General features: G+C 52.1%; 1 protein-coding gene across 2 annotated transcripts; it reads right to left on the reverse strand.

Annotated features, from left to right (window-relative positions):
- Positions 1–846: 846 nt before the first annotated feature.
- DRC7 (dynein regulatory complex subunit 7) lies at positions 847–22,006 on the reverse strand. 2 transcript variants are annotated; one of them, XM_020903828.2, is made up of 18 exons: positions 21,940–22,006; positions 18,755–18,986; positions 17,998–18,172; positions 16,773–16,898; positions 15,836–15,994; positions 13,782–13,940; positions 12,179–12,397; positions 11,134–11,262; positions 7,705–7,777; positions 6,752–6,880; positions 6,426–6,554; positions 5,234–5,454; positions 4,229–4,444; positions 3,617–3,727; positions 3,419–3,529; positions 2,385–2,579; positions 1,394–1,533; positions 847–1,125 (listed from the first exon to the last, which is right to left on the reverse strand). In XM_020903828.2, exons 1-18 carry the CDS (start codon positions 21,959–21,961, stop codon positions 1,032–1,034), a joined length of 2,640 nt encoding a protein of 879 aa, XP_020759487.1. In that variant the 5' UTR covers positions 21,962–22,006; the 3' UTR covers positions 847–1,031. The 2 variants fall into 2 exon arrangements, with proteins under 2 accessions (XP_020759487.1, XP_020759486.1); XM_020903827.2 differs by having other exon boundaries at positions 15,836–16,030.
- Between the last annotated feature and the right edge of the window lie 1,857 nt (positions 22,007–23,863).

The raw sequence follows: 23,863 nt of genomic DNA on the forward strand, positions 1-23,863 counted from the left end.
AGCCAATAGGAAGGGGACATCAGGAGCAGCGTGAAGCCACCGACCTTCCATCTTGGATTGGGGTAAAACGGGGGAAGAGGCCTTAGTCAGCACTTTGCCGAGACTACTGTTTCTTCTTTTTCCTCGGGTTCGGTGCTCGCGTGCTCTGAGAACTTTGTCTCTCTTCTCTGGCTCGGACCCCGGCTTGAATTCCACGCAGGAGGCTTAGAGGGAATAGGAGTCTGACTCCGGGTCCGAGTCAGTCTTGGAGCCCGGGAGTGCTACCCCCACGGCCTCGATGAATGGATGAGTGCGCTGCAGCTTGAGGGGGGCCACCAGTTTGGATTTGGAACCCGATAAAGGCCGACTTCATTTGGGACTCGGGTGGGGTGGGCTTTGGGAAGGGCCGCTACCCACAGAAGTCAGAGGAGCAGGGGTCACACACATGTCTTGGGAGAAAGCCACTGGAATCTTGCTTAAAGGGATATAATGCTTAAGAAGTCAGAGTCGGGGTTAAGGTTGAGACAGCCATGTAGCTCTGGATACGGTACATTTCAGAGCTTCCAGTTTCTTTTCTGCAAAATGAGGGTCTTGCACCCCCACCAAGCATGGCTGGAGTGGCCCAGCTCATAAAGTGGGAATGGCAAGCCCAAGGTGTGTGCCCCAGAACTTGGGTTCTTGACGCTAGACTGCAAGAGACTGAATTCCAGCACCTCTTATCAGCCACTAATTAGCCATGTGTGAAATGGGGATGGAGTTGCTGTGTTAAATAAGATAAGGCTGCAAAGGTGGTCCCAGGCCACAGATAAAGAAGGGAAGGAGAAAAAGGCTGCTGCTGGAGTCTGTGAAACATGAGGTACACGTGGCAAATGGCAAGTGTTTATTTACAGGCAAATTAGGAAAAGCGGGAAGGTAATGTGCCTGAGTGGATGGTCATTAGCTGGGCATAGGGAACACGAGGGCCAGGCTTTGGGGGAGGTTTCTTTCTCTGGCAGCTTTGCTGAGGTCTCAGGAGGGACTCAAAGGACCACAAGTGTAGGGGGTGAAGAGCATCAAACGAAGACTTTAAGTAACTCCACCAGGCGTGGGTCCTTGTAGAGTTTTTCCTCCAGAGCCAAGTACTTCAGTGGGGCCAGCTCCTTGTGTCTGAAATCAGAGCGAGGGGTTACAAAGCTGGTACTGGGAGACTTCCCTGGTGGTCCAGTGGTTAAGAATCCTTCCATTGCAGGGGACATGGGTTTGATCTCTGGTCGGGGAACTGAGATCCCACATGCTGCAGGGCAATTAAACCTGCGTGCCACAACCAGAGAAGCCTATGCACCTCAATGAGGACCCAGCACAGCCAAAAATACAAAAGCTGGTGCTCCAACATCCTTGTGGGTCCTCTCAGCTCCCCCCACCCCTGCCTCCTCACCGACTGAGCCGCTGCTCGAGGATACGGATACGGAACATGGCCTGAGAGCAGTAACTCAGGTATAAGTCTTCATCCTCAGGCGTCAGGGTCACCTGATTCTCCTGATACCACTGTTGCTTCTTCTGCAGCTCTTGAGTCTCCTGTGAGCATGGGGAAGGAGAGCAGAAGAGCTGACCCAGACTGCAGGCTGATCCCGCCCCCTGCACTGGGCATCAGACAGCCCCACAAGGTCAGCCCCATCACTCCTCATAGAAGCCAGAGAAGCAGAGGCAAGAAACCCTTGTTTAAGGGATACATGTCCACGAGGACTTCCCAGGTGGCTCAGTGGTAAAGAATCAGCCTGCTAATAGAGGAGACGAGGGTTCAATCCCTGACTGGGGAAGATCCCCTGGAGAAGGAAATGACAACCCACTCTAGTATTCTTGCCTGGGAAATCCCATGGACAGAGGACCCTGGTGGGCTATAGTCCATGGGATCAGAAAGAGTCAGACATAACTTAGCGACTAAACAACAACAACATGTCCACGAGGTTAGAACAGGAGTCAGGACTGAGAGCCACGTGACTCTGGTCAAAGTATATTTTCAGAGCTTCCAATCTGTCATCTGCAAAATGAGGGTCATTGCATACACCCCCACCCCCACCACCATAGAGCTGTTTGTGAAGATTAAATAAGATAATGCAGGGGAACTACATGATGTGTACCTGACCAACAGAAATGGGTCAAAAACTATAGGAGTTGTTATAATGCTCCATCCATCCATCCACCCTTCCATCCCTCTGTTCACTCATCCACCCCTCCATCCACCCTTCCACCCAATAAACAAGGATGAGGAAGGACAACTTGGTCCTTTGGACACACCAAACACTGATCTCCTCCCCCTCTGCCCATTAGTCCCTCACAAGTCTATGAGATGGTGAGCCAACAGCCCTGGGCCGGTTTTCCGGTAGAGGATGCCGAGGTCCCCACCCCTGCCAGGGCCCTGGCTGCACCTTTTCAAACCGGGCCTGGATGAGGTTGGCTTTGTCGATGAGCCGCTGCTTGAAGTCATTGAGGCACTCATCCTTGAGGCGTACGGCCTGCCAGCGCGTTAGCTTCTCCCCGGGCGGGAGCTGTGCCAGGAACGGGGCCAGGTAGTCCAGCTGGGCCTCCACCTGCCGCCGGTGCTCCTCGTGTAACACACGCTCCTGTAAGAGGGGGCCAGGGGGTCAGCTGGACCAGCAGGGGCTGCAGACATCCCCCAGCCAGCTCTATCAAGATGTGACCACACAGAACCAGGCCTCAAACCCTCTATGCTTGAGGCCTCAGAGGGCTCTTCGCTGTCTCCTGAGATCACAGCCAACTCCTGTGTCTGTGAGTTTACACGTCTCCACTTGAGCATCAGTACATACCTATCACTCGGCAAATGCTCGCTCGATAAATGGTAATAAAGCATGGTTGTTAATGATGTTAAAAACTGCTGGTGAGTCCCTTTTTTCCCTTCCACCCTGGGGCCTTCTTTATGTCCTGTGTTGGCCGCCAGGGCCAGTGAAGCTGGAGATGTGGGGGCGGACATCCCCACCTCTGGGGGTCTGAGAACCAGACCTCAGGTGCCCAGTCCTGTCTTGCCAACCTCATCTATTTTCTTTTTAGGCATCTCCACTTGATTGGTGAAGGGGATTTAGAAGCTGGCCTCAAAAAACCAAGCTCGGCAACCAGGGTGGGTAATGTGAAGGCCCTGAGTGCAGGGGCCAGAGAACTCAAGCCCGTGGCCAGGTCACAACCTCCAGGGAAGCCCCCAAGTGTACGTCTTGGCTTGGCCATAGCTCCTGGAGGTGGTGTGGGGGGACCTGGCCTGTATCCTGAGCACGTGTTGAAGAGTGATCCAGGGAAATGGTGAGCTCACAGCAAAGATGACCACTGTAGTGTCAATAACTTCATTGCCTCTAAAAGGCTTCCCCGCAGAATCTCTATCAACCTCAGCACCCTGGAGATGAGGGAGGGGTGGGGGGTGAGGGGCCCGGGGAAGCCAGGGAGCAGGGCTCACCATGGCCTCCCGGTACTCCTTGCTCTTCTCGTTGCGCTTGGTGTCGTAGATGGAGATGGTCAGCGTGTGTGCCTCCTCCTCCTCCTCCCGAAGCTTCAGGATCTCCAGCACCTGAGTTGGGAAGTAGGGGCAGACATGGTTAAAACACCCCCACCCCTGCTACCTGCCACCTGCCCACTCTCCCACGGAACACCCGACCTCCAGCTCCGACTCCCAGGCCTGATGTCTGGACAACTTCTCCTCGTTCTTCAGCTTCATCATGGCCTCGTACTGGTAGAGAAGCTTCTTGGTGTGCTCCATCGGCTCCACCTGGAACAACCACCAGTGACTCAGAGAAGCAGCAGCGAGGGCTGGGGTTGTGGGCAGATTCTGGAGCCAGATCTCTTGGGTTCAAATCTTCCCCTGCCATTTTCTAGCTGTGTGACCTCCAGCCAGTTGCTTCACTTCTCTGGATCTGTTGCATCTCTAAAAACACAACTAGCAACAGAAGAGAAACTGGAGACAGGGGGTCTAAGGGATGTGCCAGCCAAGTCAGAATTGGAACTAGGAAAGCCAGCCCGTGGAGGTGTTGAGATCTGTCACAGCCTTGGTCGCAGGATGGAAAAGGGGACGATTTTCAGAGGCGCTCAAAGAGTATTATTCCCAGATGGGAGGTCTTGATTTTTCCCAGGGGTGAAGATGAATTTCCAGGCTAGGTACCAGAGTCTTCCACCCCAGTTCTCCTAGGTTGCCGAGACAGCATGGAGGGCCCCAGGGCTCTCTCTTCACTCCACCCCATCCTGCCCCTTCCCGCCAGACTCCCGAGCCCACCTCGAAGCTGATACACATGTCGGCAGTCATGATGATCTTGTTGCCCTTGCTGTCCACCTCCATGCGCCGCAGGAACTCGCGCTTGTTGGCCGTGATGTGGTCCGAGCGGCAGTGGTAGCGCAGCTGAATGCGCTCCTCCGCGATCAGAAACACTCGCTCGGCCACGTCCTCGTCCGCAGGCTTCGCAGGGTTGCGGAAGAATCGTTCTGTGATTTTCTGGGAGACCAGAACATGCGGAGGAGGCGGGGTGGAAAAGGGGGACTTCTGTGCCTGCTCTGAGGACAGGCGCAAAGGACCCTCAGGGACGCTGGGGTCTGGGATCATTTGGGGGACAGGGGTTCGTGTAGAACAGCCCCTCCCAGCTGGACAGTGGCTCTCAAGGCCCCAGGGGTTCGCAGTGCTCGGCCGCTCCAGCCCTGTGTGGTGCGCCATTTCTTCTCTAGCTCCTTCCGCCAGACTCTGCTTGCTCACCTCCAGAGATGGGGAGCTCACCACCTCTCCAGGCAGCCTGCTCTATCACCTGACAATGCTTACTGCTAGTAAGAGCTTCTTTGGTGTGCAGAGGTTAAATACAGGTGCAAAATAACTTGTGATGATATGGAGGAAAAAGCCGCACAATTTAATGTGAAGAGGATGATACAAGAATTATGTGTGCATGCGCATACACACACACACACACATCTTTGAAAAGACTCTCAAAATCCAATATATTAATATGTGATAATAGCTGAAGATGGCATTCTGAGATTTTTTTTTACTTTTTATAATTTTACATATTTTTTAAGTGTTTAGTCAAGAGTGCGTATACACACATAAGGACATAATACTTCCGTGGCCCAGTGGCTGATGTCTGGTATCAGACAGACCCGAGATGGTGTGTTTGGTAAAACAGGAAAGGTCGCTCAGTAAAGAAGGTTCCCCGGAGTTGGGGCTCCTCCCGTTCAGGGTAACCTTGGCCCACCAGAGTAAGCAGGCACCCCATCCCCATGCCCAGCAAGTACTTACCACCATGGGCCGGGGGTTTGACTCTGCGCTGTTCAAAGCCAGCTTCTTCACGCGGGGCCCGAAATTGACATGGCGGTAGGAGAGGAAGTCCGGCCGTCCTTGGTAGTACTCTGTCATCGTCTTGGGCGTCTCCTCCCGCTTGATCAGGCCGTCCAAGCGGGCCGTTTCATAAAACTCCATGACACGGTCCATCTCAGGTTGCATAGACTTGTACGAGTGCACTGCAGGGGAGGTGGGGGCCGGGCGACGCCTAGGTGAGCACCAGAGCCCCTGGCTTCATAACCCGACCCCAGGCCTTGGGGAGAAGCCTCATGTATGATGGCACCAATGCCCTAGAGCTCGGTGTTTAGGCTGCTTCCAGCTTTTTTTGTTGTTATGATCAATACCATGATGAACATGTGTTTTATGTATGTTTTCTTCTTGCCTGCTATTTGTGCAACAGAACTGCTGGTCAGAAAACATACATAATTGAAAGCTATCATTGATTATTTTGCCCAACTGCTCCCCAGAAAAGTTGTGCCAATTTGCTGTCCTACCAGGAATGACGGGGAGTCACTTGCTTACCCATGGTAGGGACATTTTTTCATTTTTGCCAACTGAAGGGCTGTAGGTTGGTCCCTTATTGATTTTCTTTCTTTCCCCTTCCCTTCCCTCCCCTCCCCTTCTTCCTGTCTCAACCAAGTGAGATTGGTCATGTTTTTAGATGTATATTGACCCTATGTTTTTCTTCTGTGAATTCTTGGATTGGGTTGTTAATTCTCTCCCAGGATATGTCCTTCCCTGCTTCCCAGCCTCCTGGCCTTGCGGCCACATCCGCACTGCCATACTTCTGCCCCCTGCATCGCCCTTGTGGGGGTGCTTGTTGGTTTTCTTGTCAGCATCCTAACCCCTGTAAACGTGGCCCCAGTGGGAACCTGATCCCAACCACAGCATGGACTGCGGCCCTGCTTTCCCTTTCCTGGAGGAACACTTGCCACATTTCCTTAGATTTTCTGTGCCTCCTCTGACCTCCCACACATCTGCTTTGCTTGGGGAGGCAGGGGCTATTTCTGTTGCTTGCCACCCAAGAACCCTGGCAATAAGGATGCTGGTTCCTCCCACCACACACCAGCTGCAGTGCAGGCTGCTCTAAGGAGGACATGAGGCCCCCACCCTGGGCTCCTAGCTGGCCTAGTGACGGGGGCCCACGCACTGCGCAGCGCCTGGGGGTGGCCCGGCTTGAAGTAGTCGGCATTCAAGCCCGTGATCTTGTTTATGTGCTTCAGCTCCAGCATGTCCTCCCTGTGCTGGTACCACTCCTTCACCTCCAAAGTCTTGGTACCTGTGGGGCCCAGTCGGTACCTGAAGCAGCCAGGCCGGGTGCCCCAGCCACCGTCCCACCACTCCCAGCACACAGCCACCAGCAGGGCCCGCACTCACACGGATACGGGTGGTGACATGACCCAGGTCACGTCACCTGTCGGGGACCCAGCTCTCCTGCCCCCTCCCCGCCCCCCGCAGCTAGGGCTGCCCCCTTACACTCCAGGTCCTCGTAGGTGGTGAGGCGGCACACGAGGCCGTTGTTGTTGAGGTACGGGGCCCACTTCTCCAGCTTCGCCCTCTTGTACTGTATCACCTTCTTCCCGTTTGGGCAGCGGGTCTCGAATGCTGAGGACGCAGAGTGGGCTGGGGTCCTTCCTCCCCAGACTGGGGAGCCTCACCAGCCACTCTCCAGCCTCTGCTCACTGTGCTGTTTGCTCAGCTCCTCCAGCCCCCAAGCCCACTCCAGGGAGGCAGAGGGGATGAGTCACCGACCCGGCTCCTGCCCTGGAGCACATCTCAGCTTGAGCCTGACCACACCACACTCTTACTTCCAGACCTCGGCTAGAAATGCCATCCCCTCCAGCCCTTACTGTGCTGATTTCTTCTGATCTTAAAACTTAGCTTAGATGAGCCTTCCTCCCAGAAGCCCTTCCTGCCCACCCACTCCCCAGCCTCCAACCCCCGGGCTCCCATGACCCCCTCTCCAGCCCTTCCCGCCCTGATGGGACAGCCTAGGTCCTCCCCGTGGGTCTAGGCACTCCCAGATGGAAATCTCAGCAATCAGCAGAGGTTGGCACGGGGCAAAAGCATGCCCTGACCCCCTGCTTTCCCTGCCTGCCCCTTTTTGGTCCTGAGACCCCTGCCCGCCCTGGGTTCTGTGCATAGTCTCCTCCTGGCAGAGTGGGGTGAGGGAGGGGAACAGCTGTGTCCTGGTCCCCAGTCCTCCAGCACCTGCCAGACTCCATCACCCTGGGTCTGGTAACTGAGCCCTGGCCTGTGTGCCAGACTAGGGTCAGGCCCCTGGCTGCAGAGTTTCCTATGGTGGGAAGGAAGAAATGAAGAGGGTGCAACAGGAAACATGCGGCTGGGGTTTGGAAATGAGGGGCCAAGGCAGCCTCTGCAGGCATCCCACTACCACAGACGTCCCCAAAGGACCAGAGATGCTGTACCTTCGGGGGAGATCTCAATCGGCTCCACCCACGAGGGCGGCATGTCGAAGCTCTTATCCTCATCCTCCTTGCCCTGTTGGGAGAGGTGGGGGTGGGGTGGGTAGTTCTGATCAGGACTGGGTCTTCTGATCAGGGCTGACTTACGGCAGGTCTCTCACCCTCCAGGGCCAAGCCCCCCAAGGTGGCTTGTCAGCTCTCCCAGGGGTGCTAGAGATCTGACCTGGTGTGACCTGAGATGGGAGGAGGAGGAGCAGCAGCTCCACCCCTCTACCCACCTGGCGCCTGGCGAGGACAGCCACGCCCTGTCCCGTGTGACCCCCTCCCACTTCCGCAGAGGCAGGAGACAGACATAGGCCTTTTAAGAGGGGCTTCTGGAGTCGGGTGGGCCCAAACCCCACCCTCCATCCAACACAAGCTCAGGTAAAGTCCCTGTTTTCTAACTGCTTTGGAGGATTGACTGATAAATGCACATAAGGGTTTGGGACACTGCCTGATTGCCCTTATTGTTTTTCTTTCTCTTTGAGCCTAGTTTCCCCATCTGGCAAATAAGGCCTAGTCTAGGCAAATGAACTCTCTGATGATACCGAAGGCCGTAGCTAGCAGGAAAAGATTTCCCATGTTCACTGCACTCACACAGCCTATCCCCACTGTGAACTCTCTGATGACAAAGAAGGCTCGAACTGCCAATAAAACATTCTCTACAGTCACTGCACTTATAAGGCCTTTCTTCAGTGTGAACTCTCTGATGATTGAGAAGGCTCATCCTAGCAATAAAAGATTTCCCACATTCACTGCACTCATAAAGCCTTTCTCCACTGTGAATTCTCTGATGATACCAAAGGCCAGAGTTAGCAGTAAAAGATTTCCCACACTCACTGCACTCATAAGACTTTTCTCCAGTGTGAATTTTCCTACAGGAACTGAGGAGGTGCATTTGATTGAAGGATGTCCCATAGTCACTGCCCTTATATGGCACTTCCCCACTGTGAACTTTCTCTTGATAAGGGATGCCAGCCAGAGTTATACAAGATTTTCCATATATATTACAGGCTTAAGGCCTTTCTCCTGTGTGAATTCTCTGATGTTTATGGAAATTGGAGTTGTTAATAAAAGATTTCCTGCATTCATTGCACGTGGAAGGCCTGTCTCCAGTTGAATTCTCCGATGTACACAGAAAGAGGATTTATGGTAAAACATTTTTCCCATTGAATGCATTCACTTATAAGGCCTTTCTTCAGTATGAATTCTCTGATGTTCAATTTAAAAAGAATACAAATGAATACATATGCAAAACAGAAATAAATTCAGGTTTAAGGGCTTCACTGGTGGCTCACTGATAAAGAACCTGCCTGCCAATGCAGGCGATGTGGGTTCAATCCTGGGTCAGGATGATGCCCGGGAGGAGGAAATGGCAACCCATTCCAGTATTCTTGCCTGGAGAATCCCATGGACAGGGGAGCCTGGTGGGCTACAGTCAATGGGGTCGCAAAGAGTCAAACACGACTTAGCAACTACACTGGTCAAATGATCTTCAGGTTAGGTAACCACAGAAACTTGCACAAGATTTTCTCAGTTTGAAACTTCTCCATGAATGCATACATGTAAATGCATAGCTGAGTCCCTTCGCTGTCCACCTGGAACTATCACAACATTGTTAATCGGCTATACTCCAATATAAAATAAAAAATTAAAACAAAAAAACAAAAAACAACTCTTGCCGAATTGCTCAGATCTCTGATACCTGCTTGGCCTGTCTGTTCTCATTTTGAGGCCAGCAGGGGGCGCCAGTGGTCCAGGATTTACTGCACAGGAGAGGAGGCCTTCTGGTCTCCAAAGACACTGAGAACACTCAACACCATTTCCAGGTGAGTCTACACGTCTGTCCAAGCACATCACACCGGTGGTCTCACTTGTCCTCATGCAGCCCCAGGAGGCTGAACAGAACTGCCTTTGAGAACCCAGACTTGGGAGCTGGACTGTTAAATCCCAAGCCAAATCCTGGCTCTGTCACTTATTGGCTGTTTAACTTTGGGTCAGTTATTTCACCCCTCTGTGTGTAAGCCTTCCTGTCAGTAAAATGGGGCAATAATAATCATGGATGACAATACTAGTACCCATCACCCCGGGTAGCTGTCAAGATATTGGCAAGTTAAATACCTACTGGCACTTAGAAGGGCTTCCCTGGTGGCTTAGATGTTAAAGAATCTGCCTGCGATGCAGGAGACCCAGGTTCGATCTCTGGGTCGGGATGATCCCAGCCCACTCCAGTATTCTTGCCTGGAAAATCCCATGGACAGAGAAGCCTGGCGGGCTACAGTCCATGGGGTGGCAAAGAGTCAGGCACAACTGAGCCACTAACACTATCACTTTCACAGCACTGAGAAAGGGCCATATGAGTGTTACCTATGTGCTGAATTGTATCCCCCCAAAACTCATATGTCCTAGTACCCAGAACCCCAGCATGTGACTATATTTGGAGACAGGATCTTTAAAGAGGTATCTAAGTTAAACTGAGGTCATTAGGTTGAGCCCAATCCAATTCGACTGGTGTCCTTATAGGAAGAGATTAGGACACAGACCCACACAGAGGAAAGAGTGTGAGGACCTGGGAGTGGGCACCCCTACAAGCTAAGGGGAATCCAACCCCGCTGACAGCTCGACTTCCAGTCTCCAGGGCTGTGAGAAAAGAAATTTCTACTGTGTAAGCCACCCAATCTGTGTTATGGCAACTTTAGCAAATGAATACCCCAGTTATTACCGCTGTGATGTAACTGACCCCATTCACCCATTTTACATGCAGACGATGAAACTGAAGTTTCCAACAGTTAGGAAGTTTGCCCAAGATGTCGGAACCAGTAGTGAAGGCATCTGGGCGTCTGACTTCCACTAACAGGGCCTCATGCAGACCTGCCTGGATTGCCCATGAGTAGGAGATCAGAGATGACCAGGCCAATGACCTTCAGAAGGGCCGATAGGAGGGACGAGAAAGGTGTGGAAGTGTGTGTGTGGAGGATCGTGATGACTATGCAGGAGAGGCCTGGATGTGAGAGATGGGTTCTGGGGCTCCCCAGGCTTCTGGAGAGGGTCTTGTTGCCCTACTCCAAAGGGCAGGGCAACCCCTGAACAGGGTGTGGACTGTGTGTGTATCTACAGGGAGGGAGTGAAGGGTGGGCAGGAGTCCTGAATGCAAATCCCAGCCTTTCCCTGCACCATTTGGGGGCCCCGGGCAGGTCACTGGACCTGTCTGGGCCTCAGTCAGCCCATCTGTAAAATGAGAGCATGGTCCAGGCCCTTCTGCTTCAAGGAATCTATAAGTGGTCTATCTGAACGCCCCCCACCGACCCTAGACACATCCCTGTGGGGGGAGGTGTGTCAGGCTGGCCTGAAGCAAGACAGGGTGTCAAGTCCCCCCACTCCACGGAGACTCACCAGTTTTTCCACGTCGTCATCATCATTCATCCCCTCGTCCTCCTCCTCAGTCAGGGACAGGAAAGGCTTGTCGGTCCCCACGAGCAGGTACTCCCACCTCACGGGGTCTCCCAGGTCAAAGACCAACTCCTGATGGAGAAGGGGGTCGCTGAGCACGTCCCACAGCCAGTGGCCCCCCCTCCTGCTCCACAGGGGCAGGGAGGGGGTGGGGAACTGCCAAGCCCAGGGTGAGAAGAGACCCGGCTGGGTCTCAGAGGGGCCAGAATGTGGCTCCAGGCTGCCTCTGAGAGTCCTCACCCGCCCTCCTCATCCCCACAGGGAGACGGAGGCCCTGAGGGGGCTGGGACTCCCTTCCCGTGTTGGTCTCTGGGTGAGAGACTCGGAAACTCTCTGGCCTGGGATAGGCCTGGATGTGGAGCTCATTCGGCATTGTCCTTACAGGAAGAGATGAGGTGTCACTGTATGGCAAAAACCGGTTCAAGAAAGAACATTATCCACACTCCCAGAAAGTCCCCTGGTATCCAGTTACCACCTCCCTCCAAACGTGTGCACATATTTTTTAACGTCTTTAAATGGCACTGAGGTTTTGTTTTTTGTTTTGGCTGCACTGGGGCTTCGTTGCCCCAAGGCATATGGGATCTTAGTTCCCCCACCAGAAATCGACCCCGCATCCCTTGCATTGGAAAGGGATTCTCAACCACAGGACCACCAGGGAAGTCCTGGCACTGTGTTCTTATACATAAATATGTATGGAAGTTCATTGAGCTGAACGTTTAGGATAAATGCATTTTTCTGCATGTATATTGCACTTCAATACAATGTTTTCAAAAAGTCAATTGAACTAACAATCCACATTTTATAAGGATACAGAAACTAAGAGAGTGACAATAATCATACTAGAATGATTATGTATGGGCAAAGCAGTAGGCCCTGGGTACTCCAGGAAAAGTCCAAAGCCCTCTTGGCTGGTGGCCAGCTCTCCCCACTGGTCACACCCACCTTCCCCCACTGTGCCTGCCACACCCGCCCAGGCCCCGCCCAGCACCTTGCAGCAGTTCCAACAATCCTGCATGTTGACCCAGTAGTTCTTGTGGTTCCAAAGGCTCTCAATTCCCAGGAAGTGATCGTCCTGAGTGCTGTAGCTGTGTGCAGTGAATGGGTCAATGAAAAAGCTCTCAGGCACCTCGCGTTTCCCCGACAACACCAGGACCCAGGAATGCACACGGAGGCCATGCAGGGGATCAGTCTTTGCATTCTCCTGCTCCTGCACAGGAAAGGTGGGTGACCTTGAAGCAAATGGATGGGAAGGGGATCATCAGGGGTCCAAACATCTCCCTGGGGCTGAGGAACTGGCAAAAGAACCGAATTTTGATCCACACTGCATCTCTGGCTGACTTCGTGACCTTGAGGACATCACCTCACCTCTGAACCCATTTTCTTATTGGTAAAATGGGAGGATCTAGCTCAATCTGTGGTTTATAAACTTGACCTTTTGGAGCTCTAGGGTATCTGGGATTTATTGGCTTTCTGTGTTGTGATTCTGGGTGAGATTTCATCCAAAGAAAGATAGAGGGCCACAATATGGCTTCCTTGTCTGCACCCCTCTGGGAAAAGGGTCACTGTGCCATGTTCATTATTGCATCCCCAGGGTCTACTGCATCCCACAGTAGACCCTCAATAAATACTATATGGAAGGAAAGACAAGAAAGGAGGTAGGCAAAGAGGATGAGAGGCATGATGAGAGTGTGGGGGGATGGGAGGATGGGTAAGAGGATGGTGGGAGGATGGATGGGAAGGTGGATGGGAGGGTGGTGGGAGGATGAATGGGAGGGTGCATGGGAGGATGAATGAGAGGATGGTGAGAGGATGGATGGGAAGGTGGATGGGAGGATGGTGGGAGGATGGATGGGAAGGTGGATGGGAGGATGGTGGGAGGATGGATGGGAAGGTGGATGGGAGGATGGTGAGAGGATGGATGGGAAGGTGGATGGGAGGATGGTGGGAGGATGGTGGGAGGATGGATGGGAAGGTGGATGGGAGGGTGGTGGGAGGATGGTGGGAGGATGGATGGGAAGGTGGATGGGAGGGTGGTGGGAGGATGGTGGGAGGATGGATGGGAAGGTGGGTGGGAGGGTGGTGGGAGGATGGTGGGAGGATTGTGGAAAGGTGGTGGGAAGGTGGGTGGGAGGATGAATGGGAGGGTGCATGGGAGGATGAATGAGAGGATGGTGAGAGGATGGATGGGAGGGTGTATGGGAGGGTAGATGGGAGGGTGAATTGGAGGATGGATGAGATGATGGTGGGAGGATTATGGGAGGATGGTGGGAAGGTGGATGGGACGATGGGTGTAGAGTGTATGCAGGTAAATCTTCAGTGAGCTCCTGGTCTGGAACAGGGACACCAGAACTGCACAGCACACAATGAATTGGCCCAGGCAGCAAAACTCTGTAGTGTTAGCATCTGGCTGACCACCACTGGGATTCCTGTATGGCCTGGTGGAGGTGGGGTTGGTTGGAAGGGGAAGGAGGGGATTTGAACCTGGGGTCCATAAACACATCCCTTCGTGACCTGTATCTGTTTCCCCATTCCTAGCAGCCCCTTCTCTGGAGCCGAGTTCATGGCTTGAGGGCTGAGGATGGTGGACCCACCAAGAGGCGTGCCTCCTCCTGCTTCCGCCGATTCTCCTCCTCAGCCTTGATCGCCTCCTGCCTCTTCGCCTCCTGTTCCTGCTCAAACCTGCTGGTCAGGTCCCTGGGCGGTTTGATGGCATACTTCTTAGGGGGTGCCTTTTCCTCCTCCTTGACTGTCTGTCACGAGACAAGAGGAAAAGGATCAGCAGCCACCCACACTGTTGCTCCTGGAGGCTGTGGGCTTTCTGACCCCAAACACAGAAAGAGCCTCAGCTCCAGACCCGTGACTGTGGGCATGTCCTCCCAGTTCCCTAACCGCAGGATCTTCTGCAAAATTCAGTGAGAACATTTTCCCCAGGCTTGATCTGCCGAATGAAGACAGGACAATGCCTGTATGAGTTGCCCATCCAGGCTGGAGCTCAGGAGGTGTGACTTCCGTTCTTCATCCCCCACGGCCTAGACTAGCTGTGATCTGGATCTGATTTAAAAAATGGGGCAAATTGTCAGGAGTCAGATTTTCCAGGTTTTGCTACTGCAAGGCTTCATATGTTGACTTGAAGTGAGAGTTTCCTGGGCTCGGAAGAACAAAGCGTCTATGTGTGTGTGTGCATGAGCGTGTGTACCCAAATGTGTGCTAGGTGGCCAGAAAAATGTCCAGGGAAGGACACCACAGAAGCTGCAGAATGGGGACCTGGTATGAGGGAGAAATAGCAAATCTCCACCATTCATAGTCAGACAGACTGGGCCTCAACCCCGAGGGACCCATTTACCAGCTGTGTGACTTTGGTCACAAAAACTATGTCATCTCAACACACTCACATGTAAAACACAAGAGCAGTCATTTCTACCACGCAGTGCTCTTGCGAGGAGCGACCAAGTCAAGAAACGTGTAAGTGGTTTATAGACCGGAATGTTCTCAGCACCCATTAGCTATTGATATCAATTTCATAATTAAAATTTTGGCTGAGCTAAGAGGCCCCTATGTGAGTTCATAGGCCTTTGGAGCCAAAAGCAGCGATGGAGCTTTTTTTGTTCCATCTTTCCTGGGGAGCTGGGCCTGAGAGAGCAGGCTGGGCTCTCACCAGGTACCTCCCTCCCCTTCTCCACCAGAGAACAGCCCCGGGGGCCCTAGTTGCTCACACACATATAACACAGGTGCATCATGCTGGTTGCCTCAGGTCCCTGGACCCCCTGCCCCAAGCTGCAGATACCCATGGGGCCTTGACCCTGGATCACAAAGTCCTGGAATCAATCCAGTTCTTGAAAAGCATTATCTGCCTGTGCATGCATGCTAAGTCGCTTCAATTGTGTCTGACTCTTTGTGACCCTATGGACTGTAGCCTGCCAGGATCCTCTGTCCGTGGCATTCTCCAGGCAAGAATACGGAGTGGGTTGCCATGCCCTCCTCCAGGGGATCTTTCTAACCCAGGGATTGAACCCACATCTCTTACAGCTCTTGCATTGGCAGGCGGGTTCTTGCTAGAACCATCTGGGAAGTCCTTTCTGCCTGTAGTGTGGCTATTTTCCAAATGCACAGGGATGCTTTAATGATTCCTACAATTAAATTCACTTAGAAGTGTTTTGAGTGTTCACAGCCGCCTCGGGTCATTATGGTGTGCTCAGCCAGCATATATAAAAGCACAGCCACTGCCTGCTGTGGTTTGCTGAAATTTTGTGCTGTTAGAAAGGGATCTTTTTACATGATGGGGGAAAAAAAGAAAGAACTACATGTCTGTTCATTTGTCTGCTTTTTCCTTATATGAAAATGACTGGATGGATTTTTATTGCAATCACAGGATAAATTTGGAAGAATTTGGCTGAAGATAGCCGCCATGTGGCATTCACTAATGTGGGGAACACAGTAGCTGCAACTGAGTGACAACAAGTGGAGAGGAGCAGCCAGTTTGGAGGAATGGGCTGTGGGCATGAAGATGCCAAGGGGAGAGAGCTCATCAGTGGTTTGATTTCAGTGGGCACAGGTGTCCCAGTTGTAGAGCTCAGCAACAGGGACAGGCTGCCGTAAGGATGGCGTGTCTCGCGTGATGCTGAGGGCAGCAGGGGCCCGGCCGTACCTCCTTGGGCTTTAAGGTGAGTGGGCACACCTCCCGAGTTAGGTCCATGTGGCACAGGTCCTGCAAGCCATAGCCGTTGACACAGTAGGCATCGTAGCCAGCGCCGATGAGCATGGAGCAGAGCAGCGTGCTGAAGTCGAAGCAGTTCCCCTTCTGGTACTTGAGCACGGTGGTTGAGGAGTACAGGTACAAGGGCTGGGCACAGCAGGCTGCTCAGTACAGCCCCCTGCCCCTCGTCAGCCTCCCCAGGGCTGGGCACCAGGGCCAGTGTGCAGGCTCGACCCCGGTGAAGCTCCTCCCCTTTGCTGGGTTAGGGAGCCTGCTAAGAATGGGGTGAAAACCACAGCCCCCGTGTCCAGAAAGTGCAATCCACAATTGCCTGTAATGTGGGGCTGTGGACTTCTTCCTGATGGGAAAGACTGTCTGGGATGTTGAGGCTTCTGGTATGAGGATCTTTGATTGGATGTTTTATGGTTTTATTCCAAAGTTACCCTTACCTTCTACCTCTGTCTCTCTCTTCTCTTTCTCCACTGTGTATGTATCCCCTTCTCGCGCCCTCCTTCCCACCCTCCATTCTTAAAGAGATTAAGCTGGTCAGAACCCCAAAAATGTGGCCTTGAAACGTGGGTAGCAGGTCCCCCTCTCTCCTTTTCCACCTCCTAAAGTCCTGAAAAGAAGACTCTGAAAGCCGAAGGAGGCAAAGGAGGCAAAGAGGTGGGAGTCCAGAGATCAAGCATGCTGCATGACCTCAGGCAAGTGGCTGTCTCTTTCTGGGCCTGTTCCCATCCTCCCTCCCAGCCAGGGGGTCGGTGAGGGGTTCGGCCCAGACAGACTCATAGACTGTGGCCCGAGGTTGGCCAAGCCTCCTTCTCCCAACCTGCCTGGTTTCCCATCTCTGGCTTCGTGGCTTCAGGATGCAGCCCCAATTGGTACTTACAGGTTTGAGGGGGTCGGGCAAGGGGACCATGGACAGGAAGTCGGAGACGAACTGGGCGCAGGTGTCCCAGTTGTAGAGCTCAGGGTAGGGCATCAGTGTGGGCCGGATGGTTGTGCTCACGAACTTCTGCAAACGGAGAGACCACAGGCCCTGGGGCAGCGTGCCACTTGGGAAGAAACCATGGTGCTCCGAGGAAGCTGGAGACCTCGGGATGGGGTTGGAGGTGGCTCCCTAAGCCTCTCTGGGCCTTGGGTTCCTACTCAGGGCCTTGGGAGTTGGAGGAAGGGATTCCCTCAAGGCCCTTCTTGCCCAGCTCTAGAATAATCCTGTGCTAGTGATGTGACCGCTACCGCGCCATCACCACCACCCCGTTCAGTGCTGCCAGACCCACATCACCTCCCTGACCCCCAGCAACTCTGTGAGGTGGGTCCCGCTGACAGGCAAGGAAGCCGAGGCTCGAGAGGTGAGCTGACTTGTTCAGGTTCACAGTCAGTGGCAGAGTCAGGTCTGTCTGGCTCTAGACTGCGACCCAACATGGGGAACCTCGTGCTTCTGTGGCCTTTGAGGGGTTGCTCTGCTGCCCTGGGGCCAGGGGCCAGGCCTCTGGGGTCTCCCTGTGAATTCGAGGAAGGTTCCACCAGCACCAGATCACACATGGCCCCACCTAAGGGGCAGCCCCTGCTGATGGCTGTAGCAGAAACGCAGGTCTGGGGTTACCAGATCCAGGAAAGAGGGGACTAGGGATCTGGTTGGAATGGTTGAGTTCCAAGTGCTGGCAGCTAACATAAGGGTTACATCACCTGGTGGGCCAGATCAAATGGTCCGCAAGCCCCAGTCAGCCTATGGATGGGCTGCGGCATTGTAACTTCGCACTCATCTCCTGCCATTCCATCTACAGGTGGGGAAACTGAGGCCCAGAGAGACTCAGGGATGTGCCCTGGGCCCCAGGGTGGGAAGGAAGGAGGCCAGCACTCGGGTCCTGGCCTGTTTTGTCTTATATCTCTGCCTTTTTCTGCACAGGGCTGGCCTCAGGGGCTGGAGACCGCACTGGGTGTCCGACTGCCCCTTAGGCGGGGCACGGGGGCTCCAAGCCACCACAGACCCCAGGGATGCCGCACACCGGGCCTGCTGGGGCCTGTGGGCATTTGAGTTTATATGCTGCCCCCCCCCCCCATCCCCCTGAGAGGTCTGTGCCACGGCCCTGCCCTCCACCACCCGGTCTTACAGGCACTTCACACTCGTTCAGTGGGTGCAGGAAGAGGGGCACGCGGTCCGGGCACAGGTGGCTGTACTGGCAGGAGAAGTTGTCTGCCACCTGCAGCAGGTGTTCCTCCTTGAGCGTGTTGCTTTGGTAGGAAAGGGGCAGCTTGGAGGTGTCAATAGTGTCCTTGGTGAAGGTCCTGTGTCCACAAGAGGGTGGTATCAGCCTGCGTGGGGTTGGGCCTGGCACACAGGGAGCCCTCCATCGGCCTTAGCTGCCACCGCCTCTACTGCACCCTCCTTTAATCCTCACAACTACTTAGGAGGGAAGTGTCCTTCTTATCAGCTGCTCTTTTATTTTTTAATCTATTTTTACTTGGAGGATAATCGCTTTACTTTGATTTCTACTGTACAACAACCATAAGGATACATATGTCCCCTCCCTCTTGAACCTCCCGCCCCTCTCCATCATCTCACCCCTCTAGGTTGTCACAGAGCACTGGGTTGATCAGCTGTCCCTTTAAACAGATGAGGGAAATGATGCACAGAGGGGCTGAGTGGCTTGCGCAAGGTCACACAGCTAGGGAGGGGCAGAGTGGAGACTTGGACCAGACAGCCTGAAAGCATGGTCCTCACTCTTAACCGCCTCCTTCTACGTCCCCATGCTGCCTCCCAGCCCAGGCATCACCATTCTGACCTGCTCTCTCTCTGCCCAGCCCTGATCTGACCCCCGCCAGGGTGGCTGGGCCAAAGCCTCCTCCCTCCCCACCCCTGACACTCACAAGAGCTTCTCCGGGACAGAGACCTCGATCTCTGACAGCTTCCTCTCCAGGTCTCTGAGCATCTCCTGCGTCAGGGTGGTCTCCTCCCTCCGCACCTCCATCGGCCTCTTGGTTTTCTCGCCCCTCTCGGCCCGCTCAGCTGCCTCTTCTCGCTCCGCCGCCTCTTCCTCCTCCACCTTCTCCTTCAGGACCTCCATTCTAGTGTGTCTCTGACTGTCTAGAGAGGAGGTCACTGCAGGAGGATTAAATGCACTCAGAATGGCCGATTTCAGGCCAGAATGGAGTCAACAACACCACCTGTGTCCCTGGGCGGTGCTTTGATGTGCTTTAGAATTCAGGGGTCCCCAGCCTCTGGGATCTAATGTCTGATGATCTGAGGTGGAGCTGATGTCATAATAATAGAAATAAATTGCACAATAAGTGTCATGTGCTTGAATCATCCTGAAACCACCTCCCTCCACCCCTGGTCTGTGAAAAAATTGTCTTCCATGAAACTGGTCCCTGGTGCCAGAAAGGTTGGGGACCGTTGGTTTAGATCACAAAGTGAGGAGGCAAGACCCTCTTAAACATCCTTTCCATCAGAGGGAAAGTCTCCATGTGGTGTGAGCACGCCTGTAACACCTTTCTGACACTTGCAAATTTCCCTTAAAGCAGAGATGACATAGGTCACACGTTGAGACTATTGTCAGGGCAGGAGCAGGTAGCTGAGACTTATTAACCTTACTTTGCTTTTTGTATATTTATTCCGCCAGTTACTTTCTCCTTCTGGCAGGTGATGTTGATGCTGTATGATTAGTATTATGAAGTTTCCTATTAAATATATTTATGAAGTCCAGTAAGTCTAAATTCAAAGAAACGTATTCATACTTATCTTTTAGACCTCTTAGACATGACACCTATATGCTCGGTCACTAAGTTGCTAACAGGGCTGGTTCCCAGTGCCTCACGAGACTGGGTGGCACCATGGTTGGCGACGCTGGAGACAAGCAGTTGTGGTTTAGTCACTCAGTCGTGTCTGACTCTTTGTGGCCCCACGGCCCACCAGGCTCCTCTGCCCATGGAGTTTTCCAAGCAAGAATAGTGGAGTAGGGTGCCATAACGTACCCCAGGGGTTTTCCCAGCCAAGGTATTGAACCTACGTCTCCTATGTCTCCTACATTAGCACCTCTGGTGCCACCGGGGAAGCCCATTCATAATAGCAAGGAAGAAAAAACAAAGGGGTAACCTCACCAAACTTGGAACACAGAGAGGGCAAGAATGGGGCTGCCACTAAGGCACCTGAATAAGGGGCGGGTGGCAGTGACACAGCCTGCACTCTTCTGGCCAAGCCCTTGCGTCATCTCTCAGGATGGAGGACCTTTGGGTCGGGGGGTGGTGGATGGACACCCTGACATGCCATATATGCTCATGTGCCCTAGGGAAGGCCTTGTCTGCAGACAGAGAGCCCAGCCTCACTAAAGTGCACCAAAGATCCAGTCCCCTTATAATTTCCGAAGTGATAATAACACCAGGCACATCTTCTGTTTTTCTGTTTCAGCAAGGCTGGGTGACCCCCTGGATGACTCCCTGACGGGGACCAGTCACCAGAAAGACCAAGCCATGACTAGAAGCTTGGAATTTCCAGCCCCTCCTCCATTCTCCAGAGATGAGAGAAGAGTAGAAATGGAGTCAATAATTGATCAAGCCTATGTGAGGAAGCCTCCCTAAGACTCTCAATAGTAGGATATTCAGAGAGCCTCCAGATTGGAAAGGCAATGTCCTTTTTGGGGACAGAAGCTCCTGCACTCAGGACCTTCCCAGACCTCACATTACATATCCCTTCATCTTCCTGGCCATGTGTGTCCTCTCCCATGTCCTTTAATAAACTGGTAAATGTAATGAGGTGTTTCCCTGAGTTCTCTGTGCCTCTCTAGCAAATAAATAGAACCCGAGGAGGGGGTCGTGGGAACCCCCAAATGGTAGCCGCATTGGACAGAAGTTGTGGGTAACCCGGGGACCGACTACTTACTTGCTATTGGCATCTGAAGTGAGTGGGAAGAGTTCGTGGGACTGAGCCCTTAACCTGTGGGATCTGATGCCATCTCCAAGTAGGTAGTGTCAGAACTGAGTTGAATTGACACCACCAAGTGGTGTCATGGAGAATTTCTTGGGACTTCCCTAGTGGTCCAGTGGTTAAGAATCCTCCTTGTAATGCGAGGGACATTGGTTTGATCCCTGGTAAGGGAACTAAGATCCCACATGCAGTGGAGCAACTGAGCCCATTCCTCAAAACGACTGAGCCCACGCGCCATGACTAGGGAGTCCGTACACTGCAAAGAAATATCCCACGTGATGCAATAAAGATCTGTGTGTGGTGCAACTAAGAACTGATGCAACCAAATAAATAAATGAATATTAAAAAAAAGAATTACTCAGTGAGGGGAAAACCCACACATTTGGTAACCAGAAGTGTCAGAAGCAAAGGGTTTTGTCTGAGTAGTCAAGGAGATACACAGAAGGTGGAAGACTGAGTTTTTCCATTACAGACCCTATGAGGCAGATACTATTATGATACCCACTTTTCAGAGGAGAACATTGAGGCCTAGAGAGGTTAAGTGCTTGGCCTAAAGTCACAGAGCTAGTAAGGAGCAGAAATATACACAAACCTGTATATTTCTGACTCTGAAATCCATGCATTTAAGGGCCTAATGAGATGTAAAAATCCTAGAAGGGATGGATGGTTTAGTGGAGGCGGAGTGAGTAAGGAAAGACATAGGAGGGGTGGAAGCCAAGGTGTCAGCCGGCAGCCACCAAAATGGGCTCTGAGCCAAGGTCACAGAACACGTCATCAGAGGTGGAGCTGAGTCAGAACTTGCAATGCTTATTCCCTGCATCAGCCTGCCCCTTCAGCTAAAGCACAATTTGGGGAAGGCAGTCCTGCCTTATAGTTCCCCCAACTCTACGCCCAGCAGTGCTCCTCACCCCACAAGCCCTTCCCTGTGTCTTTCTCCCCAGCAGCAACCTCCTCTTCACTATCGCACACACACACACACACACACACACACACACACACACACTCTGAAAACTTCCCCAGAAAGTTTGGGGTTGAAAGCCCCCAGGCAGAAGAATCCCCCTTACCACCAGCGCCCTTGCCCTCCCCCTGTCAGGTGTGGTTCAGTCACCCCACACCCCTGCTCCCATCTCACCCTTGAGGACAGCCTGTACCATCTGTTAGCCTGTCTCCATGGTAACAGCTTTCCAGGCCGAGGGCAGGTCCTGGGAGAGGAGGCTTCTGGGAAATGTAGTCTTTTTGTCACTAACCAGGTCTGGGTCCAGGAGACCCACTGCAGTGTGTCCCTCAGCCAGTGGTGGGCTGGAACCAGCTTGTGTGCCAGTTTGCAAGAGCTGATGGTTAAAGCTTTAGGAATGTTTGTGAACCCATTGATGAACACAGTCATTAGTAAAATTTAAATTATAAAAACATGTAAGTAAATAGACTATATCAAAAGCAGAGGTAAGAAATACTCAAAACTCATCACTTCCTAATTATCTTATTGCATTTTATTGTTATCTAAGCTCCAGAGGTTATTTATCCTTATTGTATCTGTACAACGAAATTATTATGTAAGGGTAAGCTACTCTGCATCTTTTTCCAACTCTGTTCAGTGATGTCACATAGGTAGCTTAAAATTGTCCATGAGATTATTTATACCACAGAAATTGGCAAATGCTGCAGACAAGGACTTTTTCTCTCATTGTGTGTGCTAAGTTGCTTCAGTCATGTCTGATTCTTTGTGACCCTGTGGACTGTAGCCTGCTAGGCTCCTCTGCCCATGGGATTCTCCAGGCAAGAATATTAGAGATTTCTCTCATCAATGATGTTAAACATTTACCAGGACAGCACTGCTTCTGCTTGCATGGTCAGTATGGCCTTCATCAAAACAGATAGAAACCAATGTGGGTCCTGGCATGGCCGTCTGTCGTGGTGGTCAGAGTCAGGCTGCCCGAGTCCTGGTTCTAGTCCAGGCTGGACCACTGATTTAGTATAAAACTCATGGCACAGAGAAAAATTACTTGTTAGGTTAGTGGCCCATGAAAATGCTTACTTTAATTTCTTTTAAATTCCAAAGAAAAAATGAATAGACCGATAATGCACATTATGAGTTCGCCTGGGATTATATTTGTCTTGGTACCAGCGTAGTCGCAAAAGATAACTTCTGTTTTGTTTTTGAAGGAAAGGGCCCACAGAACTTGTGATGCCGCCTTGTGGGGGGAAGTGGGGTCCAGAGAAATCTTGCAGATGTCTGGACGAGATTGTATAGTTGCTGCTATTGGTGAAAATGTAGGAATCACCTCAATTCTTGATAATAAAGAATAATTTTTTTTTCTTCTGGCTGGAACATTATGCAGTCATGTAAAATAAAGTGAGAAGGATAAATTAGCTGGAGGGGAAGTTCCTGAGATGGCGTGTGGACTTCAGTCCTGGAGTTTACCCTGGGATTACCTCTCTGGGGAATTCACCTGGGAGGCAGCCAGGAAGGGAAGAGGAAAAGGAAAATGTGATATGCGCCACTGGTGGGATGGAACATAGGTCTCCTTTTTCCTTTTGTCTCATGCAACACCTAATTTCCTCCACATAGTTGTTTATTCCCCTTTACCCATTCCCAACCCACATAGGTATCATTCTGACGCTCCCCAACTCCCCACCAAATGAGCATTCTTTTACATGCTGTCAGCATTTTTACTTGGTGTTAATGATATTGTATTAATATTTTTCTGTTTCTTAGATACTTGCTAAGAACTGTGTTTTTAAGATCAACCCACTGGACTTCCTTGGTGATCCAGTGGTTAAGAGTCTGAGGTCCCAAAACAGGGGGCCTGGGTTCGATCCCTGGTCAGGGAACTAGATCCTGCATGCTGCAACTAAGACCTGGCATAGCCAAATGAATAAAGAAAATAAATAAATGTTAAACAAACAAACAAAAACCGCACCAGAATTTATTTAAAAAAAAAATCCACCCACATTAATTAACTCTTTACTCTCCCAGCCATGACACCCCACTTTGCCATCAACTCCCATTATTCACAGATAATGCCACACATGTCATTGGTGGAGTCCCTTCTAGACCT

This window comes from Odocoileus virginianus, chromosome 20 (assembly GCF_023699985.2).
Source record: "Odocoileus virginianus isolate 20LAN1187 ecotype Illinois chromosome 20, Ovbor_1.2, whole genome shotgun sequence".
In the NCBI taxonomy this organism is placed as follows: domain Eukaryota; kingdom Metazoa; phylum Chordata; class Mammalia; order Artiodactyla; family Cervidae; genus Odocoileus; species Odocoileus virginianus.